At 37.6% G+C, this 20699-nt stretch overlaps 1 protein-coding gene across 2 annotated transcripts in view; it reads left to right on the forward strand.

Annotated features, from left to right (window-relative positions):
- Nucleotides 1-20699, forward strand: part of PolG1 (DNA polymerase gamma, catalytic subunit tam) — a 359824-nt gene that overhangs the window by 91478 nt on the left and 247647 nt on the right. For both annotated transcript variants that reach the window (XM_090399500.1, XM_090399502.1), the window contains exon 5: nt 18557-18691. In XM_090399500.1, the coding sequence (XP_090255626.1) occupies nt 18557-18691 (135 nt within the window). The remainder of the gene's footprint in view (nt 1-18556; nt 18692-20699) is intronic.

Genomic DNA, 20699 nt, shown 5'->3' on the forward strand with positions numbered 1-20699 from the left:
CCTCATGTGGACTCTAATTAGAGTCCACATTAAATAATTCTAAAGAATTCTACATAATTATAATGATGGGTGACTTTAATGCCAAGATTGGAAGCAGAGATGGCCATCTGAACTCCATTGGTAAATTTGGATTTGGATAGAGGAATGAAAGAGGAGAAAGAATTATTGAATTCTCAGAAGAAAATAACCTCTTTATTATAAACAGCTTTTTCAAGAAGAAAATCAAAAATGGACTGAAAATGGACTTGGAGAAGCCCAAATGGACAAACTTACAATGAAATAGACTTCATCCTCTCCAACAGAAGATATATAATAATACTAAAGTGCTTAATAGATTTAATACAGGAAGTAACCACAAACTAGTAAGGGCAATAGTATGGATCAACAAAAAATGGAAATGAAATAAGCTCATAAAAAAAAAAGTCCAGTTTAGTGAATTTACAAAAACTTTACCACAATAAAAGCTGTTATATTGAATCACTGAAAAATGAACTAAAAAATTAAACACAGCTACTATCATCGATGATGCTAATGAAATCTTAATAAAATCTATCTTGAATTGTGCACTAGAAATAGGTGTAAAAAGGCAAAAAAGAGAGGAAAAACTAAGACAGGAAAACTTAGATCTGATGAAGAAAAGAAGAGAAGAAAAGAGATTTGAATGACCAATAAAATAGAATATGCAGAAATTTGTAAACTATACATAAAAAGGATGAAACATGAAATTAGATCGTATAATACTAGGAAAATTAAAGAAACAATAGTAATATGAAGATCCTAAGATGAACATTATCAGTTGGAACAAAGGAAATAGCTGCTGTAAGTGGAAAAAATGGTGAACTTATTAAAAATAGAGATGCGATAATCAAAAGAATTCAGGAATTTTATACTAAACTCTATGAAGACAAAGACCAAGACATCCAAGAATCATCTATGGATAACTCGAGTGAGAAGAACACGATGCCCTTGAGATCTTACAAGTTGAAGTGGAAATGACACTGCAGGAAATGAAGAATGGAAAGGCCCCAGGAGAAGATGGAATTATGGTAGACTTCTTAAAACTGGGAGGAAGCCCTGTTATCAAACAGCTGATTAAACTCTTTAATAAATGCCTAAAACAGAGAAAAATTCCAAAAAATTGGAACAATTCACTTCTAATATTAATTTTTAAAAAGGTAATAAGGAAGAAATTAAAAACTACAGACCTATAAGCGTACTCCCCACCATATATAACGTCTTCACAAAAATTATAAATAATAGAATAAATTCTAAACTAGAGTGAATGCGACCTGTTAACAATCTGGATTTAGAAAGAATTACAATACTTTGAACCATATTCACACTATAAAACAGCTCATTGAAAAATCAATTGAATACCTTATGTCTGGCCCATATAGACTACAAAAAAGCATTTGATTCAGTTAAAACATCTGCAACACTAAAAGCACTTGAAATCTAGGGAACTGAGAAACCATATATTGAAATACTAAAACATATTTACAATAATGCAACTTCTGTAATTAAATTATATAAAAACAGTGAAAAGTTCCCAATACAAAAAGGCATCCGACACCATATCTCCCAAATTATTTACAGCTGCACTAGAGAAGTCTTTAGAAGCCTTGATTCGGAAACAAAAGGAATAAACACAAAATGTGGAAAGACTGCATCATCTGAAATTTGTAGATGATATTGTCCTAATAGCAGATAATTATTATTATTATTATTTCCCAAGACCTCATGGAGTCAAAGACTCATCTAGGAGGTCCTTTTATCACACACACATCTCATCATACCGTGTCTTAAACACACTCAAACTCCTTGCTGACACCACACTCTCAGGCAAGGCATTCCAATCATTCACAACCCTGCATGAAGAAAACCTGCCTCTCACTCCCCTACTCTCACCCTCTTTATACAGTTTCCAGGGATGACCTCTGGTTCTCCCCTGATCTCCCACTATTCTCTGTAGAACTTCTCCACCATTGATCTTATAACAACCCCTTACCAACTTGTAGGTCTCTATCATATCTCCCACTCTTCCTTCTCTCCACCAGACTCTGCAAATTACATCTTCTCAATCTTTCCTCATACTCAACATTCCAGAGGCCAGAAACTACCTTAGTCAGTCGCCTTTGGACCATTTCCAGCATCTCTTCATCCTTCTGAAAACCCGGTGACCAAATCTGGGCACAATAGTCCATGTGTGGCCTAATCAAAGCCTTATACAATGGAACAAGAATCTCCCTACTTCTACACGTCAGTGTCCTCCGCATCATTCCCAGAAGTCTTTGTGTTGTCTTCACAATTTTGGCGATCTGTCCCCTAAATTTTAGATCCTTATCCACTATCACCCCCAGATCTCTTATTTCCTCTACCTCCAACAATATATTCTCACCAAGCATAAATTCTGCATCCCATCTTTGTTTTCCAAATTTTAAAACCTTGCATTTTGCAACATTGAACTCACATCTCCCATTTGCTTGCCCAATCACTCAATTTATTCAAGTCTTCTTGCAAGGCCACAACACACCCAACAGTCCTACTCTTTATGGTTCATCCCAACTTTGCATCATCTGCAAACAACTCAATATCTCCATCGAAATCTTTGCCAATATGATTAATATACAAGTTAAATAGTAATTGCCCTAAAACAGACCCCTGAAGCACTCCACTAGTGACTTTCCTTTTCCTGGATATCGCACCCCCATACACAACTTGTTGATACCTATCAGATAGCCAGTCTCCAATCCAATGCATTAATCTAATATCCAACCCCATCTGCTCTAGTTTGACTGTCAACTTATCATGAAGTACTCTATCAAAATCCTTTGCAAAATCCAAGTATATTACTGTGTATCCTTCTCCTCTGTCCAAGGAAGCAGTCACTTTATTGTAATAAGTTAGTAGATTACTAAAACATGACCTCCCTTTAGCAAATCCATACTGTCCATCAAAGATTATACCATTGTTCATTGTTGTCAACCCAACTCTGGATCCTAGTTCTCACAAGCTTCTCCAACAACTTAACCACCACACCTGACACAGAGATAGGCCTATAGTTTGATGCTTGAGTTCGATCACCTCCTTTATGAAGTGGCACAATCTTGCCTTCCTTCCACTCTTTAGGAACTTGACCAAGTGCAAGACTCGTATTAAAAAAAATATGTCAAGGCAGGTGTCAACTCTCTGGCACATTCCTTCAGAATACATGGTGATATATTATCAAGTCCCACAGCCTTATTTATATCTAGTTTACTCAACTCCCCAAACACCTCTTGCTCACTTACAGTCAGTCTCTCCTTCCCATCATCAACTGCTCTCAATCTCTCCATGAAGTGACATTCACAAGATTGAAAATCTTTATGAACTGCTCATTAAGTATCTCCACCACACATTCTGCAACAGCTGTCTTTATACCATTTCCTCCAATCAATGTCATCCTTCCATAATCATTCTTTCTTTTGTTGGCTACATATCGAAAGAACTCGCTAGGATTCTTTTTGGCTTCATTAGCTAACTGCTGTTCATACCTCTCTTTAGCTACTCTCACCAACCAAGTCACCCTCCTTGCCTGGTCTTTGTAGACCTCATGAAATTGGTTACTTCCACTTCTCTTATGCTGCCTCCACAATGCCCTTTTTCTCTGTATTGCATGCTTAATCTCTTTATTCATCCATCTCACACCTACCTTATTTAACCTTCTCACCCTTGGAATACATTTAGACATTGCATCTACTAAATAGTTTTTGAAAATCCCCCAAGCTGCATTGATCTCTTTTCTAGCTAACTGCTCATTCCATGCTACACCCGCAAGCTGTCTCCTGAGCTCTTTATAATCACCCCCCTTGGAATTCCACATATACCCTTTTTTCACAGGGGTCCTTGCACTGCTGGCAACCACCCAGGTAATCACCTCAAGGTCACTTTCACGAATTGGTGGATGATTTGACACCTCATTCGTAATTACATCCTCTGATGAGATGACCAAATCCAAGACCCTTAATCCTCGTGTGCCCTCTGTTACATACTGTCTGAGGTAGTTATCCCTCAAAAACTCAAGAAATTCATTTTCTTTACTTCCAGTTGCTATCTCTTCATTCCAGTCTATATTGCCATAATTAAAATCACCCTTTTCTTATTTGCTTGGCTTATTTGACTATACATTTCACTATCACCACCATCCACATTACCAGGTCTATAACAAAATCCCACCAAGTATTTGATTCTATTCACCTCTGTCTCACACCATACTGCCTCAAAACCACTGGCCCTATTTCTCTCTTGCATCTCTACCTTGTATGGACATAACTCTTTCTCTATCATCAATAGCACTCCCCTCGCTTTTTACCCCTTCTATCCTCACGAAACATATCATACCCTTCCATCTCTATACCTGTCAGGATGTCGTCTTCATCTACCCATGTCTCACTTATTCCGACAATCTTTGGGTGAACAGATGCAATTAGTGCAACCATTTCATCCGCCTTGTTTCTTATACTTCTAGCATTGGTATACAAACACGACAGCTCATTTTTGGATCTACAGCTAGTTCCACTGATACCACTCACTCGATGTGATCTCTCCGTGCCGGACTGGGGCCATTTTCCTTTCTGCTTCTTCATTTTAGAATCCTTTTCAATTTCATCTGTTCCCTCTTGATCCCTGGTCATCCCTTTTCTTTCCTGCCTACACATGCTCTCACCTCCTCTTGGAGCATCCGCCTTTCTCACGCTGTGTACCCCTGTCCACCCTGAGCCTCCCCGTTTCTCTGCTCCTCTTGCACACTCATTCTCTCATTTTCTATACTCATACCACTCACTTCCCCATTCATTTCTACTTCTTCAATCTCTCCTGTCTTACTCTCCTGCTCTTCCACATCACTCCCCTTTCAATCTGATTCATTCTATCTATTCACTTCTCTATCTTCCAGCAGCAGTCTCTCCAAGCGACTCACACCATAACCACTCAAATGCAGTCCATCGCTCCCATACAGCTTGCTTCGTCCCTCAAACTCATTCCACACATTAACAAACTGTACACCCATCTCCTCACACAATTCAGCCAGAATATCATTCATAATCCTTGCTCTCCGTCTCACTTTTGATTTCTGCGTCACACCATTTCTACTTTCATTCGTTCTCTCAATTTCGTTTCTTTCCGCCGCTCTCGCCTCACTTTCGTCCCTTTTAACATCCATTATGGTTTTCAAATCGCTCTTTTTCTTTTTTCCTGATTTTTTAACATTTTTTTGCCTCTCTTTCTCACCAGCCTTCTCTTTCAAACGTGCACTCACAACTCAATCGTTACTAACACTTTCTGTGATTAATTTCATATTTGCATTCATCAGTTCCTCATTCAGGTCACACTTCGCACACCCCTTCTTCCATCTGTGCTAAATATCCACAAATCATTTATGTATTCGAAGGAATACATATAACAGACCTCACGCTTAACAAAACGACTGAAATCTAAATAAAAATCATTTAATGACAATGCCGCCGACATTTTTTTTTTTTTCATGCAGGTTACTAGGTCTAATAATAACGATTTTGTAATTAAGTTTAGGCAAGAAAAATCCCCCACACCAATAATACCTGTAGCGCACAACGTTTACAGCTGCTCTTACTCAAACAATTACGCATGTAATTAATTATTCCTAGAATAACTTATCTGAATCAGGAGCTCTTCTTAGGTACGTCCACAGCGCTTGGCTCACTGGCGCCCTCCCCTTGAAGGTATCTGGAATCTATCTGAATAAATATCTGAATAATCTTGAAGATATCTGGAAGAAAGGTTAAATCAGCTAAATGAAGCCTTCAGAGTAATTGGATTAAAAATAAATAGAGAAAAAACAAAAATAATGATAAATAAATACATTAACCATAGAACTGTCAAAGTAGAAAACCATGAAATAGAACAAGTTACTTCATATGTATATTTGGGCCAATTGTTATCCTTTGAGGATTGCCAAAGAAAAGAGATTGAACGAAGAATTCACCTTTGATGGATGGCTTATGGGAAAATGAGAGACATATTCAGAAGTGACAATCCCTATGAGTCTAAAAAGGAAAGCTTTCGACCAGTGCATACTTCCTGTCCTAACATATGGAGGAGAAACATGGACTTTAATAGAAGCCCTAAACAAAAGCTGAGAACAACACAACATCGCATGGAGAGAAGTATGCTAAAAATAACATTAAGAGATAGGAAGACAAATACCTGGATAAGATCTCAAACAGGTGTCATGGATATTGTAAAATACATTAAACAGGCTAAGTGGAGATGGGATGGCCATATTGCCAGATGCAGTGATGGGAGATGGTCTAGAAAAACAACAGAATGGAGACCAATGGATGGAGCAAGACAAAGAGGAAGACCGAGAAGAAGGTGGAGGGATGAACTAGAACAAATTGCGGGAGTGAGATGGATGGGAGAGGCAGAAAAACCGAGTAGTCTGAAAAATCATGGGGGTGACCTTCATCCAGCAGTTGACAGAACCAAAAGGTTGAAGAAGAAGACTGTTGCTCTCAATTTTTGCCATGATTTCATTAATTTGTAATGCGTATTCTTGAGTGGCTAGAATAAAACCTTCTTGTACTTTTTTAATATATTCATATTGTAGCCATTGCCACTACCTTGGTTTTGTCAGTTTTATCCTAGGTGTCTCACAGCAATTGGCCATGCAAAAGGTTTGTTTTTCCAGCACACTGATCAGTTATTTTGCTATTATTTTTTGTAATCAGATATATTCCTTATTGTTTTTAGAAGGTTTTCTTGTGAAATGGGAGCATTTGCTGAGTGCTATTGTCGATCTAACAGTTTGTCTCACTTTTTTTCCTTCTTCAACAGTTTGTCTCATTTGCAGCAGACTCAGTCTACATATTCTTCTTTGTAGATACAGCTGGTCAACGTCACTTTGTGGATGTAATGCATGATGCATAGTCATTAATTTTTGAGTTCTGCAGTCCAATTTGTCCAGTTCTTATTTTGTCTATGAAATAAAATAAAAATATATAAATAAAAATAAATAAAAAAGTATTGAAAAAATGTTAAATAAAAATAAAATATAAACTGAACTACATTAAGCATTTCTAAAGTGCTCTCGTATTGAGATTTTTTTCTGTTTGGGCTTCTTCTGTTGCTATACTGATTGCAGGTTGGTTCTTGGAATGATTAATCCATCATTTTTGTTCAGGTTTAGATAATGTTTCAGCATTTCACAAGCTTTTTAAATTTTCTTTCAAACCTGGTTTTGGTGCGGTGTAGAAACTTGGTGCCTTTCCAGTCAATTCTGTGGCATGTTTGGAGTGCATGGTCTGATAGGCCTGTTTTAGCATAGTTGGAGGTATTTAATGTGTCATTTGTGTTCATCTTTTCTGATTGGGATGGTGTGTCCTCTTTCCCTTGTCTAAAGTAGGTTACAGGTACATTGAATTTTGTAACCTCCTGGGTGGGCCAGGTATGGAAGAGCTAAGTAAATTTCTTAATTTTGTCAGGGATTTGAAGATAGTCTTAATGTTTTATTTAAGTATAATAAGTTTAGTTTAACCTTTATCCAAGTGTGAGCAAACAAAGTTTGCAATTGAAAGTGTCTTCAGGACTGAACTAAGGTGGTGCAGCTTGTGGCAAAGGTGGAGAAAGCTATCATCACTCCTATCTCAGTATCTCCCATAATGCAAAACACATCCCCTTGCAGATATGTGTAATGCTATGCATTAAGGCAAGGGCCACTACCCATACCGGTTTCGACCTTTATTGAGGTCTCGTCAGTGGGAGCCAGGCCCAGTAGTGGAGACACCAAAACAGAAGCAATGAGAGGTCATCCCCACCTATAGGAGTTGCCAAAAGGTGTATCTGAACTGCCCCTACTTTAGATTATGGCTATGGCCTTCTTGTAATCTTTTTTGTTTTTATTGGCAATTTTATGGAGGATCTTGTGAACCTTTTTTTTTTTTTTTATTGTAGCCATTTTTTTCAAATGTTTGGTTAATGATTTCAAATTCTTGGTTCAGAGCTTGTTCATTGGAGCAAATTGTTATGGATCTGTCTTTGAAAGTTCTAACGACTCCTAGTTTTTTTGTTGGGCGCTTAAGGGTCAAAGCTGTATAACTGAGAGGAGACCTCCACATAGCCTTTAAAGGAATGCAGAGAACCGACCAGGGCTTCTGACCTAATGTCCAATCCTCACCTTCTCGTGGTGCACCCTGTTGGGTATCTACTTGGATACTGAACGAACAAGGATGGGCTAGCAATTTGGGATTTAGCTGACCAAATTGTATTCTTATTGGTTAAACCAAAATAAAAAATGATGGTACGACATGACAAAATTTCATGCTGGGTGGGGCGTCGCCCGTTTAAACAAGGCCCCCATTGTTTTTGTCAGGGAACCAGGGCAAACAGCGAAAAGTCAGCTACTGGAACAAAACTGAAAACACACCCCAACTCAACATCACCAGAGTTAAAGATCGGTACTATCCACGTAAGAAACCTGAATGGCAAAGAAATGGAGCCAGCTGCGGAATTAGATAAGTAACAGATCGACATAATAGGGGTGACGGAAACAAAAAAGACCAAAACTGGTGAGATCTTTCTGAGCAATAAATATAAAATGTTATATTCAGGCAATGACAATCAAGGAAAAGAAGGAGTAGCCATAGTATTCAACACAAAATACGAGGCTAATTTTCTTGAATGGCAGTCAGTCTCAAGTAGAGTAATGTGGGCAAATATGAGAATGGGGAACTGGACAATGAGACTTATTTGTGCCTATGGTCCCACAGAAGGTTCTACTAAGGTAGAAGTGGAGGTATTTTTTTGAAGCTTTAGAAAAAAGCAACTGACACAATGAAAAAAGGAAAAATTGGTCCTTGTTCGGGATCTAAATAGCAGAGTAGGAAGTGATTGTCAGACATACAAAAATGTTTTGGGAAAATTTGGAGAAAAAAGCAAATCTAATAATAATTGGCAAATATCTGTTAGATTTCTGCTCAGGACATGGACTGGTTATACCAACACCATGTTCCAACAAAAAATGTGCACAAATTCACATAGAGAGAAGAGGCAAGGAATAAGAAAAGTCTCATTGACTATATTATTGTTGATAGTGATAATTTCTCCCTGGTGCAGGACACCAGAGTGTACAGAGGATTAGAAATTGGAAGTGATCACTATTTAGTCTTGAGCAGGATAAAATTGAATTTCATATTGAAAAGAATAACATGTAAGAAAGTTTTAAAGCGAATAAAAGTTGAGCAGCTCTCAGATGTGAACTGTAGACTAAAATACACAAAGATTATTGAAGAAAAAATGAAAGAGTTTGAGAACAATAATCCAACCTTGGAGATTCAGTGGCAAACTTTGAAGAAAACATCGATTGATTCTGCCAGAGAGGCATGTGGTGAGGTTGTCTGCAAGGATAAAAACATCAGAACTCCCTGGTGGATACAGGAAATTAAAGAGGCGGTGAAGGAAAAGAAGAAAGCATATCAAAAGTTCCGGTCAAATAAGTCAGCTTGTGCTCTTAGAGAAAACAGAGAGACAAATGCAAGAATGCTAAACATTGTGTAAAACTAGCTAAACAAAAGTCATGGGAGGACTTTGGCCAGAATATAGAAAATAAATATCAAGAAAGTGGCAAAATATTCTGGAGGTTGTTTAAGAAGCTTAGGAATGGAGGAAAGAGTGCTGTAAAAGGAATTAGAAATGATAAAGGTGACCTGAAAACTGGAGAAAAAGATATCCTTGAAGTATGGAGTAATTACTTTGAAAAACTGCTAAATGAAACAAGCAGTGATGACAGCACAATATTAAAAACACTGACCAGGCATGCTGTCAGGAATACATATCCATACTTGAAGTAGAAAAAGCCATCAAAGGCTTGAAATGTGGAAAGGCAGCAGGAGTAGATGATGTTCGACCAGAAATGCTGAAGTATAGTGGTATAAGAGTCTTACAGTGGCTGCACTGCATAGTTCAGAAAGCCTGGACAGAGGGACGAATTCTCGATGATTTCAGTAGAGCTCATAGTACCGACATATAAAAAGGGGAAATAAAACTGAATGTGAGAATTACAGAGGTATTTCCCTACTGAGTGTTTCTGGCAAGATCTATGCAAGTATACTTGAAAAACGGTTGAGAAGAATCGTGGAAGAAAAGCCTGGTGAAGAACAAGCTGGATTCAGGCCAAATAGAGGCTGTCAGGATCAGATCTTCACTTTACGACAAATAGTCGAGAAAGCATGGGAATATAACAGAGATCTGTATTTAAGTTTTGTCGATCTGGAAAAAGCATATAACAAGGTGCCAAGAGAAAAGCTATTCAATACACTACAGTTATTATATGGTGTCAATGGGGCATTATACCAAGCAATTGAGTTGTAAATCAGCAGCTAGGATTGAAGGAAGTACAGAAAGATGGTTTAATGTTAAATCTGGTGTGAGACAAGGATGTACATTATCCCCTTTGTTATTCATTATCTATATGGATCACATTGTTATGTCCCTAACTTACGATTTTGTTTGTCTTATCTTATCCTACTAGCTGTGCCATTTGTTATGTCATATTCTACGACTTCTGTTATAACTTATTATTTTTTGTAAATTCCTCTTTGTCTATATGCTTCTAACCTCTTCTCTCTAGACATCACCAAAATTTCTACTAATATCTGAGTTATTGTTCCCCGTAGTATCCCTAGTATTTGTATTTTAACTGCGCCCTTTGGGATATTTAGTTTAGGATATTTTATACATAAACAGAGAAAAAGAACTCAAATATCTGAAAGTGTAACTATTGCAGTCGTTACACTATTTCTTGTTACTCAACATTAATTCCTTAAACTTCCCGTCTCTTAACATTAATTCCCCACGTGATTAGGCTCGAATGTTTCCAAGCAGTGCATTGGATTAGCAACATCAGACAACTTTTTTTATCATTAAACAAAAGGTTTATTATTTCTCTAAACATGGTACACTTCAAAATACTCAACTAAATTACTTACACACTAAAATCAGCTTAATACAAGTAGTTGGGCTATGATCCGACAAAGATCACTACGATCATGAAGCCACAACAATTCAAAATATAAAATTACTTAACATGGACAAATTAGATTACTACACACTTTTAGATTATTCAGCTTCAAGTACACTAACAAAATTATTAACTACTCTAGCACATACTTATTACAATTCCGAATTTATACACATTACATCTGGCATTCAAATTCCTCAGGCTACTTAATTACTCAATTCACACTAATCAAACTCAAAATTAACAAAACCATTCACTTCATTAACACACAACTATGTCATTAACTTTCCTTTTACAATATAGTAGGCACTCAAGATTCATAGGACAATTAATTACTCACAAATTATCAACACTAGCTAGCTTGCTTTTAACACTATCAAATTCTAAAGTCCTATTATAATTTCTCCCTAATCACTTTAACAGTTCCGTATTATGACAAAGGTACCTATCACAAACAACTTCTAGTTAACATAAGATAAAATTTACAATACCTTTCTTTAGCTTCACTTACGGGCCTTTACCTTCTACTGAACGAACTTGCTTGCTATCACTTCTTGCAATTCAGGGCTATATAAACATCTGTGCGGTCGGCTGTACTATCCGAAACGAGGACATCAATATCTTCACAGCGTCCTATGACTCTATGGTATATTTTGCTTTCTACATAGGAATACGGGAATAGCTTTCCCGCTCACCTTCGATTCCTTGTTGTGGCATGAGAATATAAGCCATATCTCTCCACTCAGGAACACCGTGAAATCCACTAGAAAACCAAACTAAAACCACCACGACTATCCAAACGTTTCTTCTCCTCTGGCAAAAGGCAAAAAGGCCTAAAGCCTCCTTGACTATCTAAACGTTTTCTCCAAAAAGCCAAAAAACCACTCTCAGCCTCGAGGGGGGGGGGTTACCAACCCTTTTATAGCTGCTTTCCTAACGGCGCCCTTTCTTACTTCTTTTTCCCGCCTCCTACTTGTTTTCCGTCTGTCTACCAATTGGGTAGCATTTTGCCGCCATACGTCATTTTGATCGGCAACTCGTAACGAAGTTTCTATCCGGGTATAGGCCCTAAGCGATATTCCGTTATTTCTCTTGTTAGCCTCTATCTTAACCCCCTTTCAAACCTTTTCTCAGAATTCTACTTAATGCTTAATCTGTAGCCTCTTACATAGCATATTTCATGACTCATTCTTTTATACTTATGCACTTAACTCTTTCATTCTTAATCGCATTACTATATTAATTCTTAGTTAGCTACTTATTTAATACAAATTCCTTGTTTAGTCATAGTACATGTTAATACATTCTTTTCTTTTGCTATTTTAACTAAACAATAGACCTTTACATTTTACTCAATTTATACTGGATGCAAGAATATTTTATTAATTAAATTATCCTTTTTATGCAGGGGTTTTTATTTATGTTATTTATTTTTCATGTTACACCATGATAACTGAGTATACTATATTCTCAAGATATCAGGTGTAACAACATTATGAAGGAAAGTGGTATTAAACATGATATCAAAATTGGAGATGTCAGCTCTTTGCTTTATGCAGATGATGTTATACTTCTAAATAAATCTGCTACAAGTCTGCAGGATTCTCTGACTAAATTGAGTAGCTGTTGTAATAGATATGGTATGAAGGTCAGCAATAAAAAGACAAAGACAATGAAAATAGGCAGAATCATTGAAAATGTCAACTGTGTTGTGAATGGAGAACCTGTGGAACAAGTGAAATATTTCAGCTACTTAGGCACGATTTTTACTGAAGATGGTAAACTAAATATAGAAATAGACAACAGAATCAGCAAAGCTGGTATGGTAGGAAGTCAATTGAATAAATTCATATGGAATAAGAGTGAAATTAGTCGGAACACTAAATTAGCTGTATACAAGACAGTGTTCAAACCAGTTTTAACTTATGGATCTGAGAACTGGTTCAGAAGTAAAACACTTGACCAAAGACTAGAGACGGCAGATATGAGAGTCCTGAGAAAGATTATAGGCGTGAACAGATGGCATCAATGGCAGTATCATATTAAAAACGAGGATATTAGGAAAGAACTTGACATTGTCAGCATCCAGGAATGCGTTAGCAGAGCTAAGCTCAGGTGGTATGGTCACTTAAACAGAATGGGCGAAGAAAGATTAGCAAAACAGGTGTTCTCTGCCAGGTTGGCAGTAAAACGATCCATTGGAAGACCAAGATATAGGTGGATTGATACGGTACAAAGTGACTTAGACGATAGAAATATAAGATCTGATAATGTTGGAGTCTTGACAAGTAACAGGCTGATTTGGAGGAAAATTGTAGATAGGAAGTTAGTAATGATGTAATTTTTTTCATGTAGTACTATCATATCCTGTACACCTCTTGAGGGTACATGGCAGGAATTTGATGATAATGATGATGGTATGAATTTTTATTTATGTATTGGTCTGTGTGTGTAGGTTTGTGGTAGACTGAAAAGAAGAGACAGCCTGAGGGAAGACATGTAACAAGTGTTAGAAAAGGAAGAAAGTTGTTGTTTTCAATTTTGATGGTAAATTTAGATACATTTGTGTTGTTTATTCAGGTGGCTTAGGAATGTATTTAATGTTTCATGGCTGTGGGGCCAAATGGCAAAAATATCATGAACATAAATCTGAGCCAGACTTTGGGCCTTAGGCTGGCCAAATCTAGCGCTTGTTGCTCGAAGTCTTCCATGTAAAAGTCAGCTATTGGGAGGTGGGGAGTGGTGAGCCCATGGTTATACCTTCTTTATCTGGGTAAAAATTATTTTCCACACAAAATACCTGAAGCAGAGTATGTGGGCAAAGAGGGCCATGATGTCAGGCAGAATATCTACAAAGAAGAATATTTTTATTATTATTATTATTATTAAGAGAGACCTCCAGGGAGTCAGAGACTCATTGAGGGAGGCCACATACTATACACACCAGGTATCATACTTATTCTTGAATTCATTTACACTGCGTCCACTCACAACATCCAATGGCAATCCATTCCAATCATGTTCCACCCTCTGAGAGAAAAATCTAGTCCTCACACCCTTCTTGGCGGCTTTCATTCTCAGCTTTCAAGGATGCCCTCTTATCCTTTTCCCATCCTCCATAAATTGAAAAATTCCATCAATTGAAATCCTATATGACCCTTCTAGAAGTTTGTAAGTCTCAATCATATCACCCCCTCTTTCTCCTGTTTGCTAGTGTCTGCAGTCTACAAATTCTCAATCTCTCTTCGTAATCAGTATTCCACAATTCTGATATCATTTTTAACACACTCCTTTGTACTCTCTCCAATATATCAGAATCACAATGGAAACCAGGAGACCAGACCTGCATCTTTACATGTAAACATTTGTTTCAGCATTGCAATTATCTTTTGAGTGGTGTTTGCAATCTTTGCCACATGGCCCCTAAACTTCAACTTCCTTCTATTAACACTCCAAGATCCCTAGCCACATCAGTTTCCTATCTCATCTAATCCCCCCAATATAATACGACATTGGATATCTAATCATGCCGAAGTGGATGCCTTTACATTTACTGACATTGACACCCATTTTCCCATGCCCACAGTTCCAGCCTATTCAAATCATTCTGAAATGACTGCATATCAGCAGCATTCCTGATTACCCAACCTATCTTTGCATCATGAGCAAATAACTGTATGTCACTTGTCAAATCCTTCCCAATATCAGTAATGTACAGATTGAATAGCAGTGGACCAAGCACTGATCCTTGTAGTACACCACTTTTTTTTCTTTTTTTTATTATTATTTTTTCTTTTTTTTTTATTAATCTTTGTACTGGTTATGGGCAGTACTACCCTTACATCATGTCCAGACATTTCGTCCAGACTTGATATAGGCCTAAGCCTTTACAAGTGTTTTACCCTATGCCTGTTCTAGTTATCATTGTAGTCATTCTCTGGTGGCAACGCCATGCCACCAGTGTGCCCTGTAGGGCCCTCAAGGAAAGAACTTTTATATCCTTCTGAGTAAGCCCAAGCTGTTTTAAGTCTTATAACTATATGCACTCCATACTGCATGTAAAGAGATGGTGGCACTGGTAAATCTTGGAGTTGCCCCATGCCCCTCCCGTATCTTGCTAACTAGATCTTGGTTATTTTTATAATAATTTACTTTATTATTATGGCTATAGGCTAGTGGGTGCCCTGTTCCCACCATCTGGGCATCAACTACCCAAACGTCACCATCTCTTTTAATCACTACGTCTGGCTTACGCAAACCCGTGGAGGTCCTATAATGTGGTTCCACCGCAGTCTCCCAACCTTTGTTCTTAAAGCGGTTGTTCAGAAATGGAGACCACGGCATCATGCCTCCTCACGCGCACCCCATGGGTGCAGAAGCAATATTGGGCTAAAGAGACAATATCTCAATGTAGTGGCAGCCAGCCTTACAGTTTGAGTCATCACTATCCCATCAAGCTGTGCAGGCTCGAGTAGGCAGGGCATTGATACTCGTCCTGATAAGGTCAATATACTCGAACCCAGGGAGGAGTCTGGTGCTATCCCTTACCCAATCATGCTGGGGAGGCACCAAATATGACTCTTTTAGAGGAGCACCATCTACAGAACAGTGCAACAGAGATGCCCACCTCTTGTGTTTCTGCAGGTGCTGACTCGATTAAAGTACCTTGATAATGGGACCAACCTTTAGCCCACCTAAAGTCTTTTTGTATTAATGGGCTATAGAAAGCCTCTGCAGATGGGGGGAGAAAATAGTTCTAACTGCATGATTCTTGACAGCCGTAGCCGTGGGATCAACCATCTAAGTGATGGAACCCCAAGCCCACCATCCTTCACCCTTGCATGGAAATATGCAGTAGAAGTGTCAGGCAGTAGTCGGAGTCGTGATCTCACAGCTGAACGGATAGCCTTGCCCATTCGGGATAGTACCGAGATATATATGTCCTACCAAGCACCAACTTGTGGTAAAAGCGAGGTAGGAGATAGTAGGAAAGGAGAAACAGTCTTTGCTGGGGCTTGAGAGGAGCTTTCCTCAAACAAGCGATCCCAGCTTCTAGAATAGAAGGGACAGAAGACCTTCCCTTTGGGGTGCACATGATACCGAGGTATCTCCACTCTTCCAGGATGATCAAAGCATGCAACGGCCTCCCATGCAGGGAAAACTATAGTCTCGACCTTAAGTCACGACCCAAGGGGACAAGAGCTAAAGAGCAGGACTTCTCTACATTAATAGAAAGGCCTCAAATAGAGAAGAAATCAACTGCCCGGTCAAGGAGTTCCTGCAAGCCTATCTTAGTAGAGGCTACGAGAATAAGATCATCTGCAAAAGCCATGGCATTAAAGGAAGAAGCACCTAGAGAGTAACCTATATGGCTAGGAAGAGAATGAAGAAACTCATCTATGATGCAGTTAAAGAAAAGGGGAGATAGAAGATCACCCTGGCGAACACCTCACACTGCGGGAATAGAAGTTGCATGGGACCCTGTAGTGATGGAGCTACCCAAATATAGCTCCATAACATAGGAAAGAAAGGGTTCTGGACATCCATCAATAGACAGTGCTCAAAGGAGAGCAAGAAGGGAGACGCTATCGAAGGCCTTTTGGAGGTCCACGATGCCATATATAGAGGCTTAAGGTGGCGTCGGGAATCAGAGAGAAGAGAAGAAAGAAGATATATATTCTCGGCATAGCCGTCTGAAGGGACAAAAGCTCTCTGTCTATAATCATGCTGTATATGTTAATCTCCTGGATGAAGACAGGCTGGTATATTTGAAGGGCAGGAACGGACCTCAATATCGTAGGTTGGGCATCATAATCAGGGAAGTGTGGAGGTGGAGCAGAAAAGACTGTACTCCAGAATTTGACAAAATCATCATGTAAGTCTGCTAGAGGTGGAGGGGAAGCACTGTCAAAGATGGTTTTGGCACATTGCCCTCTATTCTTTTTATAGAGGGCCTGCATAGCTGCATAGGCCCTCTTCCTCTGCTTCCTATTTGACAAAGTCATTGTAGAATGAGACGTAGGCTGATGTTGACGAGGCATGAAATGTTCAGAGAATTCAGCGTGGAGGTAGTCATTCAACTGATCTGTGATATCCATTCCCAGAAGGTGAGTTTGTATGAGATATTTAAGAATTTGATGGTTATATTCTGGAAGAGGAGGATTATCTAGAGATGATGTCAGTCTGAGAATCAAAGCCTCTATTTCAACAGCAGGATGGTGGCTGGAAGATGGAGAGGCAGGGACAGGAGATATTACCTGTTTCTACCTGTGGCGGATGGGCTGCTGATTCTTGAAGTAAGGTTTTGTAAGTGGTTTTCCATATATGACACTTGATGGCATCCGAGGACCTTGATGGGAACACCTTAAATAAAGCTTCATTGATTTTTTTTATCCCTCGAGCTGTCAACTCGATCTCATGAGTGGCGAGGATCTTTTCTTCTTCGGCAGTCCAATGTGCTTTGACACGCTCTGATCTTATTGCAGCGTTGGCTTCGGCTGGATGTTTCGAGGTGCGATGCACGCCAAGGCCAACTGCGGTAGAGAATGCACGATCGCAGTCCTGACATATGAAGTGTCAGAGGACCCTGCCTCTTCTCTCACATCCAGGAGTATACCAAATTAATATGCACAAACTTCCATAAATAGGTGAAACTGGATTCACAGTGAATATTAGAAAAGAAGAGCACAAAAATCATATCTTGTTAATCCACTATGGAAAAACAAGCCTCTCTGATCATGCTCTGGAAACATTCCACACAAATACCAAACAAGAAGATGATGTGAAAGGAAATTTAAAGAAGCTTGTGAAATCTTCAAAAAACAGCTGAACTTAAAAATGGTGGTCTCAAATTTTTTAAGGTTTGGTCAATACACATATTCCTGACACAATGCTTACCTTCGGATTGTGTAGAGTATCTCACTAATCTCAGGTTCATTCAACTTCACAAAACAGAAATTATGAGGATCACATCAGCTGTTGGCTACTTGAAATTTAGCTTGTTTAAATCAGTATAAACAGGTCAACAACAGGATCAATCTTTTTTAGGACTTGAGACTTAATACAATACATTCAATATTCATAACTACACTTCAGGCAAAGAATTAACAGGACTCTATGCTATAAATTATCATTTTAATGTAAAGGGACAGGACTAATTACAACTGGATGCCAATGATAAGAATTTATTATTGTTAATTTTTTGTTTAGTAGGATACAACAGGATACACAGTATCAGACTGTGTATCCTGTTGTAGTAGTACAGTGCTAGTTATTTCTGATATTATGTGTGTGTGCATACACATTCCTGTAGATGACCTGAATGTAAAGGTTGAAATGTAGACAATAATGTGATTAAAGTTATTTATCTCAAAATGGTAGTGGGTTTCATAAATATAATATAATGAAACCTCATCTCTGGAACATTTTCAAGTGATTTTTATGAATATTGAATGTTCTATGACAAAGTTTATTTATAATATTAATTTATCATTTTACATAGTTAATGATATATTTCTGTTTTAGAAATGGATGTCTGTCAGTTCATTAAATAATCTAGCTGATGTATATTCCTTGTATTGTGAAGGCTCTCAGTTGCAGAAGGACGCAAGAGAAATGTTTGTTTCTGGAAAGTTAACTGAAATCAGAAATAGTTTTCAGGTAATTCAGCAAAATGTCCCTTATTTAATAAAACGACTGCATCTTTCATTAAGAAAATTTTTATTAAAGAAATCCTGTTTTATCATTAATTTCTATTATATAATTTCTAATATGCTGTTATTCTCCATAGGCTGCATTGCCTGTGTGTAGCACAGTTGCAAATTTTCATGTCCTCTTATCTAGGACATGAGGAACCTCTGTAAGGTCTTGTCAACCAGTTATTTTTCTAAACTTTGGGGAGTTTTTATTCATAATTGACGAACTGAGAGTGTGCAATTAATGGTTTATTTCTGAATTATGGCTGAAGCAACACTATGAGGCCTATTATGTCTATTAATTATGTGTTTCCTTGGAGTCATTTAGCTTATTTTGCAACGAGAAACCTGAATTTCCAGGACATGAATATAATCAGCCTCACAGACTCAGTAGCATAAACTATAATGTACCAACTCTATCCCCACAGTCTGCAATAAAATATCACCATATATGTATTAAACTAATATGATATAAAATGAAGTATTAAACTAATATGACATAAAATGAAGTATTAAACTAATGTGATATAAAATGAAGTATTAAACTAATATGTTACCGCTAAAGCTCGAAAGCCATTAATGTGCACATTACCTAGCTAATCTGCAGATTAACTGATTTGCTCCGTTAACGTGCGGAATCAAGAGTTTTCTGCATTTTACCTAGGTAATGTGCACATTAACGGCTTCCGTATCGTTAAAGTTCAAAAGTTTGTATCTCTCATTTCCTTTCCCTACTCCTTCCCCCCCTCTCCTTCCACTTTTAGTTTGGTTTCGCCAGTGTCTTGTCGTCGAAAGAAGATATCCCTGCTGTAGAAATATCTTTACGTCAAACAGCAATAAAACAATCCCTTGGTACTGGGCAGGGTTTCAGAAAATGTGACTGTTAATCTAAATGTACCACAAATAGGTGTGCTTGTTGCAAAAACCAATTGCTATGTAATTCAAAGTGTCACCAATCTTTAGATTGCACTAATAAGTAAACATAATTTTATCATATGTTTTGCAAATTCATTTCCTTAATTGTAATAATATTTTAAACCGTTTAATTTTTTGTATTATAGTTTTTTAATTGCTGTTGTTCCAGCAAAGATCTTATTTTCACTTTAACAAGTGCCTAGTAGGTAATGTGCAGATTACCTAGGTAATTTGAGAAATGAAACAATTTTCTGCATGTTAACGGATCACCCTAGTTAATCTGCAGAATACCTAGATAATCTGTAGAATAACTGATTTCTGCACTTTAGCGGCATATACATAAATTATTTATTTTTCTATATATTTTTTTCCACTCCATATAAGTGTGCTCTGATTGAATGTGTAATCATTATAATGACACAGAAAATATTGTGTAGAGAAGAGACACATTGTTGAATAAACTGAAAAATTAATAAAAACTATTCATTGGAGATTTAGAAAAGAGGAAAAACTAAAGAATCTGAAGTGAAGAAAATCTCAACAATGCTGTGAAAAATTTAAAAAGACAGAGAAATTTTGGCTTCCATTCTTATTTATTATTATTATTATTATTGCATTCTCCATAGAGTTGGCAGACTCACTGGGAGGTTCATTCAACTGACAATATATTTGGAAAAACTTTTATTGGGATTATATTGATCAAGTGTATATAATAAACAACTAAGTTAGACCAACTAATTTCACCAACTAAGTCTGTTGGCATCTTCAGGGTACATAACTGATGTAAGGCACTAAAAAGTAAAAAACTGTTACAAACTAAAATCAACCGATTCCAATTATATTAAACAAAGAACAGAGCGCATACATTGTACGTGCTCTGTTCTTTGTTTAATATATTTCTTTGTCTAAAGTGCAGAAATCAGTTATTCTACAGATTATCTAGGTATTCTGCAGATTAACTAGGGTGATCCGTTAACATGCAGAAAATTGTTTCATTTCTCAAATTACCGTTTAATATAAATCAATTATATTAAACAAAGAACAGAGCGTGTACATTG

Source organism: Typopeltis vanoorti, chromosome 10, assembly GCF_054136105.1.
Source record: "Typopeltis vanoorti isolate ZY-2024b chromosome 10, IOZ_Tvanoo_1.0, whole genome shotgun sequence".
NCBI classification, from domain to species: Eukaryota; Metazoa; Arthropoda; class Arachnida; order Uropygi; family Thelyphonidae; genus Typopeltis; species Typopeltis vanoorti.